At 55.4% G+C, this 24,637-nt stretch overlaps 1 protein-coding gene across 2 annotated transcripts; it reads right to left on the reverse strand.

Moving 5' to 3' along the window:
• Window positions 1–661: 661 nt before the first annotated feature.
• On the reverse strand, window positions 662–23,063 carry Aldh5a1 (aldehyde dehydrogenase 5 family member A1). 2 transcript variants are annotated; one of them, XM_046452500.2, is made up of 10 exons: window positions 22,521–23,063; window positions 17,846–17,929; window positions 17,058–17,228; window positions 15,365–15,481; window positions 14,210–14,353; window positions 11,214–11,357; window positions 9,370–9,528; window positions 7,489–7,658; window positions 4,949–5,007; window positions 662–3,764 (listed from the first exon to the last, which is right to left on the reverse strand). In XM_046452500.2, the coding sequence occupies exons 1-10, from the start codon at window positions 23,046–23,048 to the stop codon at window positions 3,559–3,561; spliced, it is 1,782 nt and encodes a 593-aa protein (XP_046308456.1). In that variant the 5' UTR covers window positions 23,049–23,063; the 3' UTR covers window positions 662–3,558. The 2 variants fall into 2 exon arrangements, with proteins under 2 accessions (XP_046308456.1, XP_046308457.1); XM_046452501.2 differs by lacking the exon at window positions 662–3,764 and adding an exon at window positions 3,799–4,618.
• Between the last annotated feature and the right edge of the window lie 1,574 nt (window positions 23,064–24,637).

Genomic DNA, 24,637 nt, shown 5'->3' on the forward strand with positions numbered 1-24,637 from the left:
CGTTCTCTCCCCAGTGCTCCAGGAGGCGGGCCGTGTGCACAGGGGGAGGACTGAGATGGGACACTGAGGCAGGGCCCTGCAGGCCTAGAGGGGGACCCCGTGACTGGGGCTCTGCCCTCCAGGGTGGACTGCTCTGCACGTCTGCTCTAAAAGCCAGCTTGGGTAGGTCACTTGTCATGTCATACCCATTCTGCCAGGAACTCTGCCCCCAGGGCCATCACGAAATGCAGCCCTTGACCTTGGACCAGACTTGGACCAGAGCCAAAATGAGCTATGCAATCTGTCCCATCTGTGGTGCTGTTTTAGATCAGAAAACAGACCGAGGGCACTGTTAGTCACATACAGAGGTCACACGTGGACACCATGGAGTCCGTGTGCTTTCCCCAACCCAAACCAGAAACAGCCCTTGAACAAGTGGTTGGTAGTGGGGTGTGTGGAAGACAGACGGGCGGATCCGGGCAGCACCTGACTTGCCGCGGGGATTCTCAGACCAGGTCAGCAAACATGCCTAAGCACAAAGCCCCACCTTCAGAGGTTCAGTGGAGAGCGGTCTCCAGGGAAGGAGCGTTATCTACTACATCCACGCTGGCCCAGGACTGTCCAGTAAAAACAGTGACCTGCCAAGGGAAAGAACTGAACAAACAACCAGACCTGTCAACACTCGAGGGAAGCTGTGCGAATTCAGCATTTATTGGCAACACATGTGAAGTCTGCTGGCTGGAGAGTGAGGCGTACGCCGTCAAGAAGCAGAGAATAAGTCATGTGCACACGTTTAGAAACCAAAGGGTTTACGTATTTCACACTAACACTTACTCCCTGGTTTTAGCCCACAAAGTTTAGCATGGCACAATCACAGCATTAAGTATTATTCAAGTAAAGTGCTAAGGAACTAGCTGATGGAGGGTAATTAATTATACCACCTCCTGCCTTCAGGGGAAAGAGTCCCACAGAACTTGAACTTCAGGTTCAAGTTCACGTGTCGGTTCAAAGTAAAATAGGCTTGTCCACGTGGTGCTTCTGATCTTTATTTTCACGCAGCCCTCTTTAAAAATAAAGATCCACACGGACAGAGGCACAGACAGGATCAGCTCTTACAGGGGGGAACCTGCCCAGCTGGAGGAAGGAAGTCAGAGGTGTCCCTTCAAGGCCTTGGAGTCAGGAGGTAACTGCTGGGGAGTCCCTGCTGAGAACCCAGGGGAGCCAGGAGAGAAGCCCACGGCACCTGGGGGCTGCCAACGGTGCTGTGAATTCAGGAAGGTCGTACGGCCCCTATTTAGGCTCACCACCTTCTCCTGCTCAGCCCTGCCAGGCCAGAGGTCACAGACCACAACACAAAGGACGGCTGTGGCTGTGCTCCAGAAAGATTCCACTGATGGACTCTGAAAACTAACAAAACATTCATTTAAAATGACTTTTAGATGGACGTGATGGCGCAGGCCTGAGTCCTAGCTACTTGGGAGGCTGCGGCTGGAGGATCACTTGAGCCCTGAAGTTTGAGGCCAGCCTGGGCAACACAGTGAGACCCCATCCCAAAACAAACAAAACCCTAAAACCCACACACTTCTCTTTTATCCCGCAACCCAGAACCATTTTACTTAACAGTAAGTTATTTCTTTTTCAAAAAAAAATTTTTTTTTTCCTTTTGATGGTGCTGGGCACTGAACCCAGGGCCTCAAGCAGCTAATGCTGAGCTCTACCACTGAGTCAAAGTTCCCAGCACCCCAAGCTATTTTTAAAAAATATTTTTTAATTGTAGGTGGACAAAAATACCTTTATCTTATTTTTTACAAGGTGCTGAGGGTCAAACCCAGTGCCTGACACATGCTAGCCCAGGGCTCTACCTCTGAGCCACAACCCCAGCCCCACCCCAAACTATTTAACTACAGAATTGATCATGGAGATTACAGTGAGTCTCTGGCCTCGATCTATGTATCTAGCAGGCCAAATATGCAAGAAAACTCAGAATTTCTCCCTGCTTACAGGGTTGAAAGTGTGTTTTAAGGTTCTCCTCTGGACATTTCAGCATTGGTATTCTACTTCTAAAAACAACACCAGGGCATTTGCTTTCTTAATAGAAAAAGGATGGACGCACAGGAATCTTAAGCAATGAGGGCGTTCTATAAAACCACCAAACACTGTACAGCGAGGAGCAGAAATTAGCTGTCAACGTGCTGGGCGTGCCTCTTGACAGGCCTGGGCAGTGTCACTAGAAGGAAGAGTTCTGATTCTCCTTTGGGGTTGGGCACATGGCAAGGACTACCCTAGCCAGGTGTGCAGCAGCTGCAGGACTGGAAGCATCCTGCGTGCAAGCGACTTTCTGCACTTGGTTACTCAGCTGCAGCTGCCTGTGCTTAGTGAAGGGTGCTGGGTGGAGCTCAGGAGCAGCTGCATCCAGCACTGTTTTCATTCATGTCTCCCTGCTACTACCCAGTGACCTGAGGGGCCCCTACGCATAAAGAGAAGGGGAGGAAGGAGCTGGAACGGCCAGTGTTCCCTTCAGAGTGAGCACCAACACCAGTCACAGGGAATTGGAGGGGTAGTTCGTATGCTGAATTGCAAGTGGGGTTACTAGGTAAAAGGTGCCTGAAATCCTAGGCCTTGCACCTCCTCCACACCGTGGATTGGCACCTTCTGTTCCTTCCAGATTACGGTGGTGAAGGTGCTTTTTCCCGTTGAAAGTGCAAGAGTGCACGGCACCAGGACAAACGGGCTGGGCTTGGGTGGGTGGGTGCGCCTCTCTGGGCCCAGGGCAGGGCAGTGCTGCTGCTCACAGGTGGCTCCGGTGCTTACCCTGCACATTCCCTGTCTTGCAAGTCACTTCCGCTCAGGCCCAGGTGACCTGCGTGACGCCGACCTGGACTCAGGTGTGCTCCTGGGCAGGAGCAGGAGGGGACGGCCAGGCTCCACTGCACGAGCCGCCTCCGCCGATCCTGCTCTCAGAGTGGGCTTGGGGAGCAACGTGAAGCTGAGGCAGGACCAGGCGCAAGGAAGGCTCCCGTCTACACACGGACCTGGGACAGACGCGCTCCTGCGCCACACGGTGGAACAGGCGATCACGCTGCAGTGGAACGCTCTCAACGGTGACCCACCAGCCTCGGCCGCAGCCCCTCTGGACACACAGTACCTCCAGTGCTCAGCTGGCTGGGGAAGGGGATACTGGGCCCAGCCCACTGCTGATCGTACTCCGGGGCTCCTTGCAAGCGCTCTGGGCTCACGCTGATAGCCAGCACTACCCCCTGCCAGGCGGGGGTTGGCTATGTGGCCCCGAAGGGCGGATCTGTTGGGCACTGCGCCTTGCCCTCAGGTGGAGGGGTCACGTGGAGTCCTCCGGCTTGTTCTGCAGACCCCGGCCTGGCTCTCTGGGGTCTGCAGCCACAGGTGGGCGGCTTGTGTTGGTCCCTCGTTAGGAGATGGCGGGGTGGGGGTTGCCTCTGATTAAAGATCACGAAGACTGGCTGCGCGTGAGAAGTCATGACTAATGGCCGAGCCACTTAATGAATGGAGGGCAGGTCCCGAGTGTGGGTCAGCCTCCTTTACTGATCTCCAACAAGCGAGGAGCTACAGGCCTCCGTAGCACACGTACTTGACTTCCAGGTACTCGTCAATGCCGTACTTGGAGCCCTCGCGCCCCAGGCCAGACTGCTTCACCCCGCCGAAAGGGCACTCCACGGAGGAAATCAGCCCCTCGTTCACGCCAACCATGCCCACCTCCAGCTGCTCTGCCACCCTCCAGATCTGGGCAGGGTCCTGAGAGTAAAAGTAGCCTGTGGCGGGATGAAAGGACACAGGTGACCCGTGGAGCGTCCATCAGAGACACGACTGAAGTTGAGGCCCACTGGCCACTGTTTGCCCGAGTCCTCCCTGCTCCCTGGCAAAGCCCAGTGGGTCCCGTGCCCCCTCATCTTGGCACCGGGAAATCGCCTTTTGCTTCTGTTCCCCGCTGGCCGGGCTCTCTCTGTCCTCGCCATCCCGCACAGCAGCTAGGTGGCCGCACACTCCCTGCCACACCCCCTCCCCTCCTCGTCGTCCATGCAACACGGCTCTGTTCCTCACTGAGCAGTCAGCCCTCCACACGGGGGCTGCACCTCTTAGGCCCGTCACTAGCCGCGTCTCCGAACTCCCCACCAAGTCCTCCCACCCTTTCTTACTCTGCTCCTGACCTCCCGGGTTCCCTCTGCCCGGCTCTCTCCCCCACAAACCGCACGGTGACCTTGCCCCTCGTTCTCGACCTCGTTCGGCGCGAGGCTTCCTCCACCTTCATCCCACCGGGAGGGAAGAGGGAGGACGGAACGTGCTCCGGAAGCCCAGGGCAGACGCCTCGCTCCAGTGACCGTGGAGCTGACCTGGGTGCGGCGCGGCCAGGAGACCCACAGAGGCTTATTCTTCCTCCCGTTACAAGGGGCATCCGCAGCGCCACGGCTCGTCCTCCAGGAAGCTCGGCCTCACTGTGGACGCCAACGCTGACTTTCCCGGGGTTACAGGGACATGCTGTGGCACCTGGCCATGTCTAGACTGAGCACAGCCGTCCACGAGGCCAGCTGCAGATGCTCTCGCTCCTTCCTGTGTCCGCCACACTTCCTGCCGATGCCCAGGGTCGGAGGTCACCTAGTGGTGCGGGCTTTAGGCGTGGGGCCAAACGAAGAGAGAGCGCTTGGCGTTTCTGGGCATCGTGCCTCTGAGAACCCGAGACTTTGGAGGTGCGTGTGGCCTCCACCCTCAACGCCTGCACGGGTCTCCTCTCCACTGCTCCCCAGCTCCAATCACGGCTCCCAAATGTGGGCCACGGGGGACAGAGAGACGAGACCAGCACAAAGCCACCCTCGCCACTTGGAAAACACACACACCCTGCTGAAGTGTCCCTCTGGAAGCCCACCCACTGGTGGTGTCTGAGACTGGGTGGCATTTGCTGGAGCCCAGGAATGACGGGGCAGACCAGGCAGACACCTACCTGCCAGCCCGACTTCGGTGGCGTTGGCAATGGCGATGGCCTCCTCCTCCGTGTCGAACCTGCCGGAGGTAAAGTCGGTCAGGAGCAAACTCTAGGGGGAGAATGAAGAACCCCGATCTCTTTCCCAGATCAGGGCAAGGGGTCCGAGTTCCGCAAAGGGACCCCAGGGCAGAGAGCAGCAGCGATCACCGAGGCCACTCGGCGTTCACGGCCAGCACCCTCCAGTGGACCCTCGTCTCTTGTAGGAGAAAAGGAAACATCGAGGCAGGGAATACCACCAAACAGCGTCCCACGGGAAGGGAGTCCTGGCCTGGGGGCTCCCCAGAGGGGTGACCACCACGCTGCGCAGAAGCAGGCCCAACAGGGCAGAAAGCCCCCTTCAGAGACCCAGGCCAGGTTCTCAATGGGCTCTGCCACCCGTCACCACGGAGCTCGCCGTGGTGCTGGGCCCAGCGTCGCTCCTCTCTGATGAGCCGTGTCAGGGCCCTCGTGGGCTCTCCCAGCGCCATCGTTTTATTTCGGAACAAGACTGGAGTGGCAATTTTCTGTCACTCCAGAATTGCAACTGCCACAGTTTCTAAGCATCCCGATTCTAATTTTAGAAGTCTGTCAGCGCGGCGGGCCGCAGTCTCTGCAGGGCTGGTGGCTGGGCACAGCTGACCCAGAAGAGTTAACCTGGGGGCGGGCCGCGGGGGTGCTGGGAGGAGGCGGCACAGCCTGCGTTTGTAGCCAAGGCACCCTTCCGGGTTCCTGAGAAAGCGTCCAGTCCTCATTCCTGGGAAAACGTCGTCATTAAAACAAGGAAGTGACCCTTTTCTCCAACAGTGGAGAAACTTCACGAGCAAGATGGCAGCAGGCTGGCAGGGGGGAGAGAAGACAGACCCCGGGCCCTGGACAGGACGGCACAGCCGGGGGAGCTCGGCTGAGGGCCAAAGATGGAAGTGCCCGAGGAGGGACAGAAACCAGGGCTCACAAAACGCCTCCACAGCAGCTCAGGGCACGGCTCCGGGCACAGTTCTGGGGGAACATGGCCTGGGGGGAACATGGCCTGGGGGGAACATGGCCTGGGGAGAACATGGCCTGGGGAGCGGGCGTGGGCTGCACCTCCCCGACTCCTGTGACTGTGAGCTGGTCCCATCTGCAGGCCTGGCTCTGGGTCCGTGCTAGGTACCCAGGGGCAGCAGGGACCCAGCCAGTGCCCAGCCCAGCTGGCACACCAGCCAGTGCAAAACAGGCAGAGGCCAGCAGGCTCCTTTCCCTGGTCCATTAGAGGCAACTGCAAAATAGCCCTGGGGGGTCGCGAGGAGCAGGGGTGTCGACTGGGGATTTAACACAAGACGTCCTCCCCCTCCCTGAGGTGCAGGGCTTTGCCTCCAGGCCTGAGCACAAACAGAGGTTGAGCTTTGACCACAGCCCAAGCAAGGGGCGAGAGATGAGCTCACAGAGAAAGTCACGAGACATCAGAGGAAGGGAAGACCCCAGAAGACAGCAGGTGACAATGTCAGAAAAGGACAGACCTACAGCAGGTGAGAGAGCAGCGAGGCAAGAGGAGCCGGGGTGGGGAGAGGGCTGGCCAGGTGGGGACTGAGGGCACCAGCTGGAAGAGCCGGGTGCCCCTGAACCCCAGGCCTGCGGAGGGAGGGGCCTCGTGGGCGGCAGCAGGGCTGGAGTGAAGTGAGTCGGGGCGTGTGGGTCACAGGGTCAGGGCAGGAAGGACAAGGCAGGGAGAAGCAGGACTGAACAGACACCTTAGATACCAAAGAAAGGCATCAGAACGCAGCCTGAAGAAGCCCCGGGCACCAAACCCGAGTCACTGCAGCACCCATGAGGGTATCAGGGGCCAAGAGAACGCCTCCAGGTCCCCAGGAAGAAAAGGTGGGTCCCTTTCAAGGAGGAAGGGGCAGAATGGCGTCTCTCAGCCACAGCTGTGGAGGTCAAGAGGCCTGAGCGCCAGTTCAGTGTGGAACCTAGAATTTCACCCACACCAGCCACTATTTACTCGTCAACATGAGGTGAAAGATCACGGGAGGTCACGTGAGTGTCCATTCCCTACAGACTGCCATGGAAGAGCCCTCAGAGGACATTCTCCATTAAGAAGAGGAGGAAGGCCGGGTGCAGTGGTGCACTCCTGTAATCCCAGAAGCTCAGGAGGCTGAGGCAGGAGGATCACAAATTTGAGGTCAGCCTCAGCAATTTAGCAAGGCCCTAAGCAACTTAGTTAGACCATGTTTCAAAATAAAAAATAAAAAGGGCTGGGACATAGCTCAGGAGTAAAGCACCCCTGGGTTAAATCTTGAGTACCAACAGCGACAGAAAGAAGAGGAGGAGGAGGAGGAGGAGGACGTTCAGCAGAAAGAAGTAGGTAAATTCTGTTTCCTAAGTTTAAACGTTGAAGCCTGCGCGGCAATCTGCTCAGTGCAGCTCTGGGCCTCGCGGCCCCCGCACCCCGCGGCCCCCCTGGCCCTCTGACTAGCTCGGCCATCTCTCCCCAGGTTGCAGTTTCCCTTCCCTCCCGGGGCCTCCTGTGGGCTGGGTCTTACTTGATAACTGGTGCCAGAGGCCCGAACGTCTCTTCGTGAGCGCAAAGCATGTCCCTGGTGACACTGCTGAGCAGCGTGGGCTCAAAGAAGTTCTTTCCAAACTGGTGTCGCTTCCCGCCCATCACCACGGTGGCCCCTTTGGAAATCGCATCGCTCACGTGCTTCTCCACCTGTGTGACGGGAAAGAGGACGCTTGGGGGGCTGCTGGAGGACACCTTCCAAATGACACCACTTCTTAGAACGAACGTCTGAGCCCCAGAGAGCAGTGACCGGTTCCCCTCACCTTCAGAGGCCGAGCAGAACCGCCCAGGCCCTCGGGGACCGCTCTGCAGAGCAATGGCTCACTGGGCGCAGGCCCTCACCCGCTGCCCGCCCCGGCCGCCTGCCCGCCCCGCACCTGGGACGCACTCCTCCGCCGCAGTCTCCTGGGTTGGGCTTTCCCACACTCTGTGCAGCTCCAGTCTGGGCAGCACCTTCGTTTTGTTCTGGCACATTCTAAGTGCAGTCACATCCCTCAAGGCAGACTGCGTGACCTTAGAAGTGCCAAGGGGCGCAGACTGCGTGACCTTAGAAGTGCCAAGGGGCCGTCTTGTGCGGGGAGGGGTGGAGTGCGATGACCCAGAGAAGGGCCCTGGTGCGTCCACCTGCTTCACCCTCCCTCCTCTACCCCACTCCACTCCAGAAGGCCACATCCCAAACGCGCCTCTGGGTCCCTCCATCTGCCCCACGTGTGCGGACTCAGCCTGCTGCCCACAGAGGTCCCTCACAGCCTCTGCCCCCTTGGAGCCCTCCCCCAGCTCAGATTCAGAAGAGATCAGACAGGCCTGGGCGCGTCCTGCAGCGCCCTCACAGTGTGCCCATTAGCGCGGGGCCTGCTCCAGGATTGGAGTTGGGACACAACTCTGCTTACCAACCCAGCCCCACCCTCTCCCCTACCCTGTCCTCCATGGGCCCTTTCCTGCTCTTTTCTGAAGTGTCATGGAAGTCTTTTCCTCGGGATCTACTCCATAACGGTCTGTGAGGGTCTGTCCGGCCAAAGCCAACCCGACACATTGTTTCCCTTTATTTTTGTTTATTGTTTGTGGTGCTGGTGATGGAACCCAGGGCCCCCTGCATGCTGGCCGGGGGCTCTGTCACAGAGCTCCATCCTAGCCCCACAGATTGTTTCTGAACAGCGCCCTTTGTACCCAGCCTCCTTCCACTGAGATGGAAATCCTGCGACAGGTCCTGGGAAGTCCCAGGGCACAGCATCATCCAGGGCCACGGTGCCACACTCACTGGGAAGTCCCCGCGCACGGCACCGTCCAGGGCCACGGCGCCACACTCACTGGGGGAAAAATCACTCCCAAGCTGGCTCCCAGAGGGCTGGATCAGCACCACCTGAGGCACTGAGACCCACTGCTGGGTTGGGCGCAGCTCGGTGGAGAGTACTTCCCCGCATGTTTAAGGCCCTGGGTTCCACCCCAGCACCAGCAGAACCCAGCTAAACCCAAAACCAGGGCCCTGGGTAGACACATCAACCTCAGGACCCTGGGGGGGCCAGGCAGCTCCAGTCGTAAAAGGCACAGCAGTGGGTGACAATCATCACTTTTAGGATTTGAACGAGGATAAGCTGCCTTCACTAGACCAGCAGTAACCCGTGCGTGTCCTAGGAGCCAAAGTCACTGACCCCTCTGTGGTGGAAAGCTCAGGCGGGCCGGGAGGACCCTCGGTGGATCTCACAGGATCCATGGACCCCCATCGTGACAGCCACAGAAGCCGAGGGCCAGGGATGTGCCAGCCGTGGGACTGCCGACTCCCCACCTCACTCAGGCGACTTGCTCAGCCAGGCTCTGGATTTGAAAGCGCAGAAGTCACTCCCACCGACGAAGGCGGACTCACCTTTTCTACTGCTCTCTCGTTAATCAGGGGGCCTTGGGTGGTCCCCTCCTCAAATCCATTGCCCACACGCAGGTTCACCTTCATCGCCTCGGCAAACTTTTTGACAAAGGAGTCGTGGATCCCCCTTTGCACCAAGAATCGGTTGGAGCAAACACAGGTCTAGATGGAAGAGGAAAACCGGCCCCGGGTCAGCGGTCGGTCCAACCAGGAACCTCGCTGCTGCCGCCTGCCGCCTCGCTGTGGAACCACTTCCCAGGGCCCACCTCCCAGGGCGCTCGGGTCCAGAGACCAGCGCACAGGCCACTGGAGGCTGGGCAGGTGGCATTCTGTGTCTGCAGAGGGAACCGGCCGGGCTCTGAACGCATCTGCACTGACATGTGAAGGGGGAGGTACGCTCGAGGCCACAGCGAGGTGCAGGCTGTGCACAGGGAGCAGCAAACAGCACCCATTCTCACACGGGACCTTCCGGAACCCTGACTCTGTTTCTGGAGAAACATTTAAAAGTGCTTATTGGTGATGCACATGTTCATTTATCTACTTTAAATGCTGGCATTTGAGCTCAGGGCACTCGACCACTGTGCCACATCCCCAGTGCCGTTCATTTTTCGAGACAATGGCCAAGGCTGGCCTTCACTTGGGATCCTCTTCCCTTAGCCTCCTGAGTCCTGGGATTACAGGTGTGTGCCCCTGCACCAAGTTTACTGATGATACTTTTAAGGCCAAATGCTTAAGAGTACTTGTTAAGAAGCCAGACTCCATGCAACCACATGGATAGAAGTAGGGGACAGGGTAGGATCACTGGCTCAGTGACCCTTCAGTTACCCAGTCTTTTTACAGTTTGTTTCTTTCTTCTTTTCTTGAAATTTTTTTTAGTTGCAGGTGGACACAATATCCTTATTTTTATTTTTTTACGTGGTGCTAAGGATGGAACCCAGTGCCTCACACATGCTAGGCAAGTGCTCTACCACTGAGCCACAGCCACCACCCCCAGTTTTAGTTTCTTATCTGGAAAATGCAAGACCTACATCAGATGACTTGAAAGGTCCCTGCCAGATCTGAGATTCCAGGGTTTCCTGTCCGATGTGAGCTTGGCCTCCACTCTCCCAAGACATGTCCGGGCACAGTCCGGCTCTTTGCCCCTGTGTCCTGCATCTGGTACCTCTGATGCCCCGTCTCAGGAAGAATGAGGCCCAGGCAGGTCTTTGGAGGCAGCAGGGCTGTGAATTTCTCCAGGTTTTGTCCTGACGTTTTTCTAACTTCTTTCTCTTAAGACTAAGGGACTATCTGGGTGCACTGGTGCAAACCTACACTCCCAGTCACTCGGGAGGTTGAGGCAGGAGGATCATAAGTTCAAGGCCAGCCTCAGCAACTTAGTGAGGCCCTAAGCAACTTAGGGAGACCTTGTCTCAAAATAGAAAATAAAAATAATAAAAAGGAATGGGGCCGTGGCTCAGTGGTTAAGCATTCCTGGGTTCAATTTCCAGTACCAAGAAATAAAACTTTGGGCCTCAGATCTTGGCTGTTAAAGGCTGCTTCGCATCTGAGATGATTGCATCAGTTAAGTGAAGACAGGCCCTCACTGGACGGAAACCTATGAAAGCAATCAGGTTGAAAGGGCAGAGAGAGGAGAACAAGAACCATCAGGGTCCAGGAAGCTCTTGAAGCTAGAGCCTGCCTCCCTTCCCTTTGGACTATCCATGCCTGGCGCAGTCCCTAGGAAGAAGGTGCCTCCTAAATGTCTCCCGAATAATCAAATGAGAATGAGTGGTGTGGGATTCAGGAGGCAGCAGAGGGGAACACACACACCTGCTCCCTCAAACCCCGAGTAACGCCCCAGGACTCACCTGTCCAGCGTTCCTGAATTTGGACGCCAGCGCCCCTTCCACGGCCTGGTCCACGTTGGCGCTGTCGAAGACAATGAACGGGGCAAGGCCGCCCAGCTCCATGGAGACCCTCTTCACAGAGTCCGCGGCATAGTGCAGCAGGACCTGCAGGCGGGGGAGAGGGTGGTGAGCACCAGTCAGCTGCCAGGCGCTCAGCCTTCGTCTACAAAGCCACCCAGCCAAGAAGAAAAGAGGGTGCACGCGGCGCGTCTGGAAAGACGATCGCACAAGGAGAGGGAGAAATGAGAGTGTGCGTTCCTATTTGCTTGTACTTGATGAAGAGCCCGGGGAAGACAAGAGCAGCTCTATAAATAATTACTTATAGAGGGGAGGAGGGGTCGGAGACCAGGTAGCGCCAGGCTCTCAAGGTCCAGGGCTAACGTCTTGCTGTCTGAGCCACACAGCTGCGGCTGCATCTTAAAATCCGGAACACAGGAACAGGGTAATAAAACCACCCAGAATGCCACAACTTAAGGATTACCACTGGAAACAGTTTGGTATGTATTCCAAATCCATGCATACGTACTTTTTTAACACAGAATATGGTTAAAAAGAAATAGTTTTCCAACCAACCTAGGGAACTTCTTAACATGTTCATAACTCTGTACATCTTGCCCCTTCAATGTAGTACCTGCTTATGCAAATCTTCTCATGTCAGCATGCCTGTTTCCAGAACATTCCTTTAGATGGCTGCCTAGTATTCCCCTGTATGGTTGTACCATAGCATATTTATCCACCCCCATCTGCTGGACATCCAGGTTATTTCCAATTCCTTGCTACTTAAAAGCACTGTGACTAATCCCTCAGGATAAATTTGTAGACCTGTCAGCTCAATGCACCAGTGTAAGGCTTTTGGTAGATACAACGATTAGACTCAATATCCAATAAGAGATTTCAAGGGCTGAGAAGCTGCTCAGGATGTTGAAATTCTTTATGACAAGACATAGGTCTTGGTTCAGTCAAAGCTGAGAAAGAGCAATGCTCGAGACGGCTCAGGGGCATGGGTGGTGCTCACAGACCCAGGCTGCTCTCGGACACAGCCCCCTGTGACGTGCATGCTGAGGCCCCAGTAGAAATCCAGAATGTATGACAGCTGCACCTGCCCTGGTTCTGTTCTGTGCCATTCTAGCCATCAGACGTGCCACCCAGGAGCTGCCATCCAACAAGCAGCACAAGTTGAAAGATCAAACAGACTTCGTCAGCGGACCCAAGTTCCCTTTTGAATCCTTAAGAAATGCTGAATCTGCACCAGTGTGATGAGGATCCTCACTGCGGGGTCCCCATTGGGCCTCCATGTCACCTCCACCAGCCCTGGGCACAGGCCCTTCCCGTGGTGCCTGTCCCCCACATCGCTTGCTCTGAGTTCTCTGACAGCATCTTCTCCCGACTCGGCCTCCACCTCCCGGAGCATGGCTGCCTGCTCTGGCCGGCCACAGCCCCCAGGACTGCCCCAACCCCTGCCCCTCCTAGTGAGTCCTCTTGGCCCGGTTCCCACTGCCGACCTCCCCAGGAGGGACGTGACTGGTCCGGCTCCCTTCTATGCCTGGGTCACCTCACCGGCCAGCCGGGAAGTTCCGTTTCCCTCAGTGACTGCTCCTGTCCCTTCTCTGTGTGGCAGAGGCCAGGTGCTGAGTGCTGTCCCTCAGCAGGGCCAGGGGAGGCAGCTGCCTGAGAAGGAGGTGGGCGCAGCTCAGGCTTGTCCAACAGAGGTCACCCTGTGCCCCAGAGGACAGCAAGACTGCGCCCGAGGACCAGGGGTCAGTGCTGACGGTCTGTGAGGTCACTTCAGGGAGGCACTAGACTGCAGATCGGTGCTGGACCAGTGGGCAACACCAGCCCCGTCATTGTTTTGGCCATATTGTCACTTTTCCCTGCGTCACTTGAGGCAGATGGCTGTGTTGGGAGAAGAGATGCAGAGCCGGGCTTGGCGGGACCCAGCTTGGAGGCTTCCTGGAGCCCGGACAGGTGACGACGTCGCTGAGTCACTGGAGAAGCCCCCAGGGGTGGGTGCTGCTGCCCAGCTCCTGGGTCTCAGGGTGGAACGGCAGAGGTTGGCAGCCCTTCGTCCCCGGCTCTCCGGCCACCTCATAGTGACGTCTGCAGGCAGTTTATGGACCTGAGATTCCTGTTTTGATAGGAATGATGGAATTCCAAGATGCCACCCCTGAGTGTGAGTTTATGGGGTGACAAATGGCTTACGTTGGGAATTCTACACCATCGGCATTATTCACCCCTGCTCCTCGTGCTTTCTATAAAGTGACCAGTTTCATAAAAACTCTCAGCCTAGGTTTGCATCATTTTTACGTGTTTACGTGTATGTTTATGGCACATCTCGCAGGAGTGCATGCGCATTCATGCACATGTGAACTCGGAGGGTGGAGCACACTGTCTGGAAACACCGCCAACAACTTTGGTTCTGCCCTGACAGTTTTCTCTTTTGAAAACACATAGAAGGATAAATAAAAATGTACTCAGAGGCACACACGTGGTGTCTTGAGGAAAGACCTTCTCAACATTTAGGGGAAAAAATAAACTGTTAAAAGATGTTTCCACGTCTGTAAGTTCCCTTGGGCTGCGCCCACCTTTGTTCAGTTCTAAGACACCCATTTCAGCATGAGTCCTGTTTCTGGAATCGCCAATCCAGACTGTGAAAGAAACAAGCACTGAGGATTGGAGAGCACACACCAGAGAGCCTGCAGCCGCTTGGCAGGCAGGAGTCGGGGAAGTGACGGGAAGCTTGCTGTCCAGCTCCTTAGCTGCTGTGGACCTGGAGCCCAGGAGCACCCCAACAGGGAGGACCATGCAACCATGGCCAGGGGCCTCCGGGGGGCGCTCAGACACGACGTTATTGGAGCTAGGACCTGTCTACACACAGTGCTCAGGGTAAGCTGCTGTTTTACGCTACGTAAAGAAAACGCTAGAACGAACTTTCTTTCCTTGGGACTTGAATCGCATACCTTTCCTGTCGCCGTGGACCCTGTGAAGGAGATCTTGGACACCAGCGGGTCAGTACAGAGTGCTTTCCCCACCTCCTTGGCCTTGGACCTAGAGCAAGGGACCACGTTGTACACGCCGGGTGGGATCCCGGCCTCGTTTGCAAGCTACAGAGAAACAGAAACACATGGCCACAAATCACCAAACTGGGAAAAAATGAAAAGAGAAAGAAATAGATGTTTAATCTAAAGGTACTGTGAAAACTTAAGCTGATCTTTGGGACAGAAAAAAACATATTTGAGGGGATTGCGTGTAACTTGCTGGTAGAGCACGTACTTAAGATGAGTGAGGCCCTCGGTTCCATCTCAGCCCCCACAATTATATTTGGAACTAAAATAAGACTCATAGTGCTAAAGTGATGCCAGTATTAATGTGCTGCCAAATGTCATTAAGATAAAATCTCCTAGGGAACGAGTTTCAATGCCACCTTCTGTTTAAACAACCTTGGATTTCTTTCCCAAGAAAGAAAATTCAGAGGAGAGTCCAGTAGACATCTTTGGCCTGCAGAGCCGAGGACAGGAGCATGAAGGGGCCCCTGCACACAGCAGGCAGGAGCGTTGTCGGGCACGGCCCTGACAGTGTGGGTACAGGCACTGCGACTCTCCCGGCCCAGAGGGGCCTAGGGAGATGGGACATCCAAATGCCACATGGTGACCAGAACGGGATCCCAGAACAGGAAAAGAGAACGAGGTGAAAACTAAGAAAATCTGAATATGTTAATGACGTGTCAGTATTGGCTCATTAACCCTAACAGCTGCACACAAGATGCTTATGTCAGAGGGGGAGGGGCTGGGGTTGTGGCTCAGTGGGACAGTACCCCTGGGTCCCATCCCCACTAACAAGAGACAGAAAGAGAAAGTATGTGCTCTTCTAAAAGTGAGACATGCCTACATTTTAGTGCCCGTTTAATGAAGATGATGGATAAATGTCATTTTTAGGGTGGCCTAAAGAACACATGGTCTGAATGTACAAGGAAATCCCCATCTAGTTTTTTTTGGAAAAAGAGTATCTGACTTGACTTCCAGAGGACTAAAACACCACGCAGTGGGAGACACAGGCAGAGAAGGAGGCTGCAGACTGCTCTGCCTGCTCCCTTTGGACTCAGCTCAGAGGCTCACCTGGGCCAGGGCCAGGGCGGAGAAGGGCGTGTCTTCTGCAGGTTTCACCACCACGGTGCAGCCAGCTGCCAGGGCGGCCCCCACCTTCCGGGTGATCATGGCGCTGGGGAAATTCCACTGGGATCAAAAGAGCAGAGCACACATTGAGAGCTGCCTGGACAGTCCAGGGGAAGGCAGGGCAGGAAGTCAGTCAACAACCCCCTTGCACAACTGACTAGCAAACCTGTTCTCCAGCTGCCCAGGTGACCTCAGAACACCTGGCCCCGCCCACCTGAGGGACCCAGGAGGGAAAGGTTCATAAAGATAGGGAGCAGTTTTGGAATATGACGCAGTACAAAACTCTCTGGACCAGTGTCTTCTGCAGAGGGCCAGTAAGGTTCTCAGACGTTGTGGGATCTAGTTTCTTTCCCAACTGCTCAGTTCTGCAGTTGCATCAGGAAAGTCACCAAAGAGAAGATGTACACAAATGGACATGGTGTGACCCAATAAAACTTTATTTAAAAACACAAGCAGTAGGCTGGATTTGTCCTGAGGTCCTTGGCAGGAGATATTAGGGTTGTGATATTGAAAATGGCGTATGATTTATGACTTCCTTCTGCATACATTTTGTAGACTCTAGAGACATCTGCATATCTAGATAGCTATGATAATCTATAATATACACCTACATATCTAGATAGCTACGATATCTATGATACACGTCTACATATCTATAAAGCCATTTCACTCTGACAAACAAACATAGAGTTAATCTACGTCAGTTATTGTTCTAAGCACTTCAAAACCATAATCCAATCCTTATCGCATCTGGATGAGGTCAGAGTTACTGCTGTCCTCATTTACAGGTTTGGGGAAACTGAGGCAACGGTCCCAGAACTTGCCCATGGTCACATGACTGGTAAACAGTAACCGTCAGGTCAAAGTCCCAGCAGGAAAGAGGATCCCACAGGCACCTGTGCTGAGCAGGAAGGGACAGTGGCCTCCTGACCCGTGGCAGGTACTGGAGAGAAGGCCTGAGACAGTGGGGTGGGAGGGCTGCTATGCAGGCAGCGAGTGGCGGTCCCAACCAGGCAGACGCTGAGCCGTACTTCGCAGCCTCTGCCCTCCAACCCTGCCGGTAAGTGCCCAGATGCTCTGCTACTGTGAGAACCCCAAGTTAAACAAAAATTTTCCAAACAAAGGCACATTTAAAAGTGCGCATGTCCATAATCCCATCAGCCTGGGAGGCTGGGGCAGGAGGATTGCAAGTTCAAAGCCAGCCTCAGCAATGGCGAGGTGCTAAGCAACTCAGTGAGACTCTGTCTCTGAATAAAATACAAAGTGGGGCTGGGGACATGGGCAAGTGGTTGAGTGCCCCTGAGTTCAATCCCCAGTAATGCACCCCCCCCCCACCCCCAAAGAAAAAAGCAAACAAAATGCTGACTCCCAGATCTCTTCAGAGGCGCTAGGCCAGGCCAGAGGAAGCCCTCATGCTGAGTCACAAAGCCCGGGTCCTCCAGGTCCTCCTGCAGGCCGTCCCCCTTCCACACGCACTCCTGTCACCACAGCTGGCCTATCACAGAGGGCCCCACACCTCCGCATCCCACAGAGGAACCAGGAAATCAAACTGGAGGCGCTCACCTGGCAGGAGGAAGAACACTACTTCCCACGCCCACCCCACCTGCCCCGCCTGCTGCTCCTGCCTCTCACTCACCGGGGTGATGACTACAGCCACTCCCAGGGGCTGCTTGAGCACCAGGGCCCGCCTGCCCTTGGCGCTGGGGTAGATGACGTCTCCGTAGATGCGGCGGGCTTCCTCTGAAAACCACTCCAGGAAGAGGGCCGAGTACAGGACTTCTGCCTCTGCCTCCTTCAGCGGCTTCCCCTAGACAGAAAAGGACCCGCTCATGCCTCCTGATAAAAAGTGCGAGGCGGTGTTCCTGAATCCTTCAAGGTGGCAAGGGAGTGAGAAGTCCCCATGATGACACACAGAGTTGCTGGGAAACCCCTGACGGGTGAGTCCAGAGAGCAGAGTGGCCCCCGGCCACCAGGGCGTGCGCGGTCTCCACGTGCCTACAAGTTAGGATGAACTGGCACTGCGCCTTCTAAGGTTTCCTTCTTCCAAGAGCTCCTCAGTGGGAAACCCAGGGTGAAATCGTTCTTCACAGCGAGGGAGGAACTACTGTGCACTTAGAAACACACAAAATCTAGGACACATCAAAGCCGTCACTTAGGGAAGACCTGGGAGGGTGCAAAGGGAGTATTCACGTAGCTCCCGACAAAATCAATTTCTGCAAATCAGCAAAGAATGAACTAGAACATACAAATTTTGTTTTACTGATGTGCCCGCCAGGCCCAGGGACTTGGCCTCTGCTCAGCAGACAAGGAATCGAGTGCTCTCCGGCCCCAGAGCAGCACTGGGGGAAGGAGAGGCTCCCCAAAGGCCGAGTCTGAACTTTCCGGAACAGTCTGTCCGGGTGCCGTGGCGGGAACTATACTTACGCTTTCCGCTGTGATCAGCTTGGCCAGGTCGCCCTTGTTCTGCATCATTAGGTCGTACCATTTCCGAAGCAGTGAGCTCCTCTCCTGAAACACAGCAAGGCAGAGGGGGATGAAATGTCACCTGCAAGACAGAGACCTCCTGAAGCACCAGCAGGGCGGGAGGGGCTGTGTCCGGGGCCAGTGTCGCTGGGCTGCGGGGTGCGGACAGCTGTGAGTGTCCAGAAGAGAGGAGCATTTGACTTGGTGACGGTCAAGAAAGCCGGCCCTCACCAATGCACCTGGGCCACATTCAACACCGAGGACCAGACAGAGCAAGAAGGGGAAGGAACGGCCAACTCACTGTCTCTGGGACCTCATCTTCCGCCCTGGGGCAGGCACGCCCCTTTCTCGGGCCTCTAGACTGGAACTTCACCCCGGCACCCCTGGCCTCCACCCTCACGAGGTCAGTTCTCACGGTAACTCTCTTCCCATGTATCCCTGTTTAGGTCCTGTTGGCTGTTTCTCTGGAGAGCCCTACACTTGGGGAGACGTGTATCGACCCTTCTTTGATAGGTAATGACACAGACAATATTAAGTTGTACCCAAGGTATTCGGAGCCATAAATCACAAAAGTCTTGTGGAGACAGCTAGCACTGTTGATAGGAAACAAGATCAACTTTACCACACGAAGCGACAGTCTCCTACTTTTAAAAGTTATTATTATTTTTTTAGCTGGGCCAGGTGCCCAGCTACTTGAGAGGTTCAGGTGAGAGGGCTGCTGGGGCCTGGGAGTTTCAGACCAGCCAGTCTGGACGACCCCATCTTAGGAGGAAAAAATTCAAATTGTAGTAAAAGACACAAAACCCTGGAGAAGAGGCAAAAGCTGCGTCAGTAGAGTAATTACATCTTATCCGCGCTCCCCCGTGAAGCACCAGTGAAGAATCTGTTGACCACAGGCCTGGTGCCCCGGGTTACTCTGGGTGAGAGAGCCTCGGAGGCCTGGCTCAGAAGCAGATTAAATATCTGAGTAAACAAACTACTGAATAGACCTGAGGCCGAGTCCCAGAAGAAGACAAGGATGGAAAAGCGAGGGACCTGTAAGGAGGGGGGCTTCTGCAGACTGAACACATGGACCTGTGCAGGCAGGAGCCAGCTGAAGGTGGTGTGCAGAGCCCTGGGCATGCCGTGAATAACTGTGCCCAAAACAGGGGTGGTGGAGTCCTAACCCCCACACCTTAGTGACCTTACTGGTCTCATGAGAGGTTCAAGGTAAAATGAGATCATCCAGTAGGATGGTGACCTTACAGAAAGAAGTCTGGATACAGGCACAGAAACACACCTACGAGGACGATGTGAAGAGATACCAGGAAAGGGCCACCTACAGGCCCAGCAGAGAGGCCTGAACAGTCCCTCCCTCGCAGCCCTCAACACTTTGAACTCAGCAACACTTTGATCTCAGACTTCCTGCCTCCAGACCCGAGATCTAAGTGTCTGTTGCTTAAGCTTCCCAGTTGACAGCCTTTTGTTACAGCAGCTGTAGAAAACTAATACACACGCGTCTCGATTTATAATTGTGCTTTCTACACATAAACCCAGTGGAAGTGGGAAAGAGCCGCACAGTGTGCTGGAGAATACCATGTCTGCTGGGGAATGTGGCTCACTGTTGCTGCCCGGTAGCATCAGAGACGGTGTCCCACCGCATGTGGCCACCTGGGAGAAGATCACAACTCGGAATCCCGAGTTCAGTGTCCACTGGATGCACATCACTCACACACCAGCGAGAAGTTGAATAATCCCAGCTTAAACCATCCTGATATGGAGACCGTTTGTACAATCTGAGCCAGGGGCTGTGTGGATGTGCAAGACTCAGGGTTCCTGAGAGGCGGAATGATGGACGGGCACCTGGGGCCCCGACTGCAGCTCCCCACTGGGAGGAAGCGAGGATGGTGCACTGTGGCTTCTCTCAGCCATCTCCTCACCCACGACACGAATCAGTCTACTGCAGGGGGCCACCAAAAGGACCAAAGCCAACACGGGCACAGCACCGAGAACAGTACTTGGCTGTGTTGGGGTACAGTGACGGCCTTCAAAGATGTCCATGCCCCAGTCCCTGGAACGATGACTGTTACCTGACATGACAAAAGGGGCTTTGCAGACGTGATCAAGGACCCTGAAGTGGGGAGACCATCCCGGACCATCTGGGTGGACTCACTGCAGTCAGGAGAACTATGAGAGGCAGAAGGGTCACTGTCAATGTCGTCAATGTTGGAGAGCGCTATGTGGCAATGGATGCAGAGGCTGGAGGGATGAAGGTCATGGGTCAAGGTGCACCGGCCGCTTCTAGATGCTGGGAAAGGCAGGGAAATGGATTGTCCCTTGGAACTTCCAGGAGGAACAAAGCCCTCCCCAGCATTTTGGACTTCTAACTTCCAAAACTGTATGAGGGGCTGGGGACATAGCTCAGTTAGCAGAGTGCTTGCCTTGCATGCACAAGGCCCAGCACCACATGCACACACACACACACACAAAAAAAAAAAACCTGCATGAGAATAAATTTGTATCGTTTCAAGCTTCTGAATTTACGGAAATTTTTTAGGAAGCTGTAGGAAATCAATGCATTATCCTACAAGCCCTCCAGTAACTACCAGTTCAAGAAGCAGGGATGCTCCTAGGCCTGGATCACGGAGAACAGACCCAGGAAGAAAGGCCTCAGAGGCTAGGAGGGGAATCACTGCTGTCCCCCATGGCTTCTGCTGCTCACCTCCCACCACCACGGGCCCTCAGGGAACCGACACCACCCTCTCAGCACCACGTTGAGGCTACCAATGTCAGCCAGAGGCCCTGGCACTGGCCCTGAGGCTGCCCCCCACCAACAGGACTGAAGGAGCTCCCTGCAACCCGGCACTGTGACAGTAGAGCCCTTCTGAGACCCAGATGATGCGAGAGGGTGTAGGAGGAGGACCTGACCAACCGAGAACATACACGATGCACACGTGTGCCTTCTACACATGCATCTGAGCCCAGGGCTTGTGTTTCAACTCCAGGTGACATGTCCAGTTGCCTGGGTACAGCCTCACTCGCACGTCCTAGGGATCTCCCAGGCGACCTGCATCTCACACTGGACTATCTCAGCTGGAAGTTACTCCATTCTCCCAGTCGCTCAGGCCCAAAGTCCTGGGTCCAGCACTGCCTTCTCTCTCTTATATCCCATAATATGCTGCTGGAAAACACAGCTGGCTCTACCTTCAAAACACATCCGTGATGGCACCACTTGTCACCACTCCCCATTCTGTCTAGTTTTGTCACCATCTGCACCTAAATCACACCAACAGGTGGTTGGTCCCCCAGTCGTCCACATGCTGGAGGCTGGGTCCTCGGTGTGGTGACCTTAGAGGGTGGGCCCTAGTGAAGATCCCCAGGTCACCCGAGGCGTGCCCTTAGAAGGGATCAAAGCCCTTCTCCTAGGAGCTTGGGTAAGTTCTTGAAAGGGAGAGTGGTTAGAGTGAGCCGGACCTCGAGCTCTCTCTGGCTTCCTGTCCGGACCTGTAACCAGTTGCTCCTGCACCTGCTCCCACTAGGGCACTGCCATTTGCCATCAGTCCCTCACCAGAGGCCAAGTCCATGGGGGCTGCCTTGTCTTGGACTTTCAGCCTCCAAAACTGCTAAATAAACCTCTTTTCTTCATAAAATCAGCCTGACTCCGAATTTCATTATCAAGGCAGAACCTGCCAGCACACCTCCTAACAGGTCTCCAGTTCCTCTGCTGTCCTCCTTCAGTCCCACAGCACCATGGCCAGAGCGTCTTCCAAAATCTAAATCGGATCATATCTCTGCTTAAAACCCTGCCATGGCCCCCACCTCATCCAGAGTAAAACCCAAAGTCCTGAGAATGGGCCCTGCGTCCCCAACCACCCAGGGCCCTCCTCTGGTTCTCTTTCCCGGCCTCTTAACCTTGCGCAGTCCTGACTGGCCAAAGTGCCTCCTTCTGTTCTGCCAACAGGACAGGCAGGTTCCTGACTTGCTCCTTTTTTTTGTTCTTTGGGTCTCACACCTAAGTGAGGTCCATCTTGATGTTACAGGCTGAAAGGGTCTGCTCCCAATCATTATGTTGAACTCCTAATCACAACGTGCCTGCATGTGGAGATAAGGTCTTTAAAGAGGTGATAACATTAACATGGGGTTACTAGGTGGGCCCTAATTCAATAGGGCTGGTGTTCTTATTAGAATGCCATCACACAAAGAGATACGACCTGCAAGCCAGGGAGCAAGATCCCAGAAGAAACCAAGCCGGCTGTCCCCTTGACCTTGGACTTTCAGCCTCCAGAACTGTGAGAAAACCTCCGTCTCCCAGTCCGCGGTGCTGTAAGGCAGCCTAAGCGGACTGCTTCATCCGACCACCCTACACCAAGACTGGTCCTGGGGTCGCGCGCCAGTGCCCTGCCTCCCCTACTGGACAGTGAGCTCCCGGAGACTTGAGAGCAGAGGCCATTCTCCACCGCCCGCCACAGCGCTTGGCACTGAAGCTCCAAACTTATCTCTTGTTTGTGTCCTTTCTTGTTGCTCTTTCTGCAGTGTGTACCCCAGGAAATTGAGGGCGAGAGGGAGATGTAGCGGCTGTTTTCGCTTTTGAGTTAAGCCGGGTACTCGGCTCCGGTCCCGGGCCAGCGCTCGCCCCCTGCACCCGGCGCACTCTCACCTTGACCGAGACCACCTTCCAGCTGCAGAAAGCCTCGTGGGCGGCGTGCACGGCGGCGCGGGCCTCGGGCACCCCGCAGTCGGCCACCATGCCCAGCGTGGCGCCACTGGCTGGGTCGTACACGGGGAAGGTGGCGGCGGCCGGGAGCCAGCGGCCGCCCACGAAGCTTTCGGTGCGCAGCAGCGCTGCAGAGAGGCCCCCCGGGCCGCCGGCGTAGCTGCGGAGCTGGGCCCGGCCCGGCGCCGAGCAGCCGGCGCGGGGGCGGAGGAGGCGGCCTAGAGGCGCCCGCGCGAGGCTGGGGCCCCAGCAGCTCTGCAGCCGAAAGCTGGTCGCCATGGCCCAGGCTGCAGCGGCGACAGTTGCAGGAACAGGCAAGCGCGCGCGCGCACAGGAGCGCAGGGTCGCGGGAAGCGGGCGGAGCGAGCGGGCGGCGGGGACGCGCGGGCTGCGGAGCACCAGGCGGCCGGGGCCGAGGCTAGAGCAGCGCTCTCTCCACCCTCTGGCTGCGGACGCAGCGCCCGAGGCCATCGCCGCGAGGCTTCGCTCCCAGCGCGTCTTCCACCCGGAAGGTTGGGCCGGGGCGGGAAAGGACAGCTGTCACCTCTCCCGGGGTGCGGCGTTCATTTGTACGTAAATACTAGCTCCCGGCTGCGGCGGGAGAAACCCCGCACCCTCTCCCTGTCCCGGGTCCCGGTCACCTCGGTCCTGGTGCAGCCAGAGATAGACAGCAGGGAGGCAAGGGTCGGACCCGGAGAACGGAGGGATTGACGTGTTAACTCCTTCAGAGCCTTCCTCCACCCCTGTCACGACCACCTGCCCCTGCTCCTACCTGTTGCTAAGGCAACCTGCCCCAGGGACTGTCCCTCCCTACAGGGAGTTGTAAATTACTCCCCCTCCTGCCCAGATCACTCCAACTAGGCCTCTCCAGCCCAGGGCTTCCCACCTTTTGGCCATCCCACTGGGCATCTCCTGGGCCTAGAAAGAGAGAGAAAAGGGGAAGAGAGCAGAGAACAAAGGAAGCCAGACCGCCTTCACTTCTTGGGATTCCAGGATACCGGCTATGGCCCCCTTCTCCCTCCCGGGAGGGGAGGGAGAAGCCTATGTTACCCGCTTTTTAAAAATACATATATTTTTTAGTTGTAGATGGGCACAATACTTTTATTTAGTATTTTTTATGTGATGCTGGAGATCACACCCAGTGCCTCATGCATCCCTAGGCAAGCGCTCAACCACTGAGCCACAACTCCAGCCCTATGTTACCGCTTTTTAAGTAAACCCTGCTTTATATGCCTGCCTGTACATGCTTCTCCAATATTATACTTCAACATCTGAGGAAGCAGAACTAGTCAGTGGTAACTGGCGGTATCACTGGGACCTGTGTTTGGTTCCTAGGTGAGCTGGTGTGGGTCTCAGCTGCCAGGTCACCGTCTGGTTTTTCAGGTCGGGGCAACTCCAGAACACATGGGATCTGGGGAGATGGTTCTCCAAGGGGCCCATGCTGCTCAGCTTTCAGTTGCTTGGATGCTTTTCTGGCTGTGTCTAGGCACATTCATTGGAAGGACGATGCTCCTGATATACAAACATCCCCTTTGGATACAGACTTGGATCCAAACTCAGAATCTATCCTTAAGGAGGTGCCTTACCTTGGACTAATTAAGCAATGTCTGACCTCTTGTTTGGAATGCAACAATGCCTACCCTACACATTTGTTAGGAAATGACCTGTAATTCTTTGTACAGTTGCTACATTAAATTCAGTAGTATTTAAAGCCATACTGGGTGTCCTAGGTAAAACCATTAAGAAGGCTAAAGCTGGGCCACCAACTAGTAAATGGAACCATTTGACAAAAGGAAATCAACCTAGCTCGGCCCAATGGAGCACACTGGTAATCCCAGTGACTCAAGAGGCTGAAGCAGGAGGGTTACAAATTAAAGGCCAGCCTCAGCAATTTCATGAGACCCTGTCTCAAAATAAAAAATAAAAAGGGTTGGAGATGTATCTCAGTGGTGAAATGCCCCTGGGTTCAGTCCCCAGTACCAAATAAATACATAAATAATTTTAAAAAGGGAATCCATTAAGGTTGTAAGGATTGAGTATATTAGTCATCTTTAGACAGC

Source organism: Marmota monax, unplaced genomic scaffold (assembly GCF_021218885.2).
Source record: "Marmota monax isolate L192 unplaced genomic scaffold, Marmota_monax_Labrador192_F-V1.1 WCK01_AAM20220418_F8-fsc00141, whole genome shotgun sequence".
Taxonomy (NCBI): domain Eukaryota; kingdom Metazoa; phylum Chordata; class Mammalia; order Rodentia; family Sciuridae; genus Marmota; species Marmota monax.

What these genes read in the sequence shown, in the direction of transcription:
- Aldh5a1 (XM_046452500.2), bottom strand. Translation starts at nt 23,048, where the DNA reads ATGGCCTCGGGCGCTGCGTCCGCAGCCAGAGGGTGGAGAGAGCGCTGC. An exon ending in AGCTGATCACAGCGGAAAGC is followed by an intron (nt 17,229 to 17,845) that starts GTAAGTATAGTT and finishes TTTTCTGTCTAG; the next exon opens with GGGAAGCCGCTGAAGGAGGC. An exon ending in CCTCTGGCACCAGTTATCAA is followed by an intron (nt 5,008 to 7,488) that starts GTAAGACCCAGC and finishes TACCTCCGGCAG; the next exon opens with GTTCGACACGGAGGAGGAGG.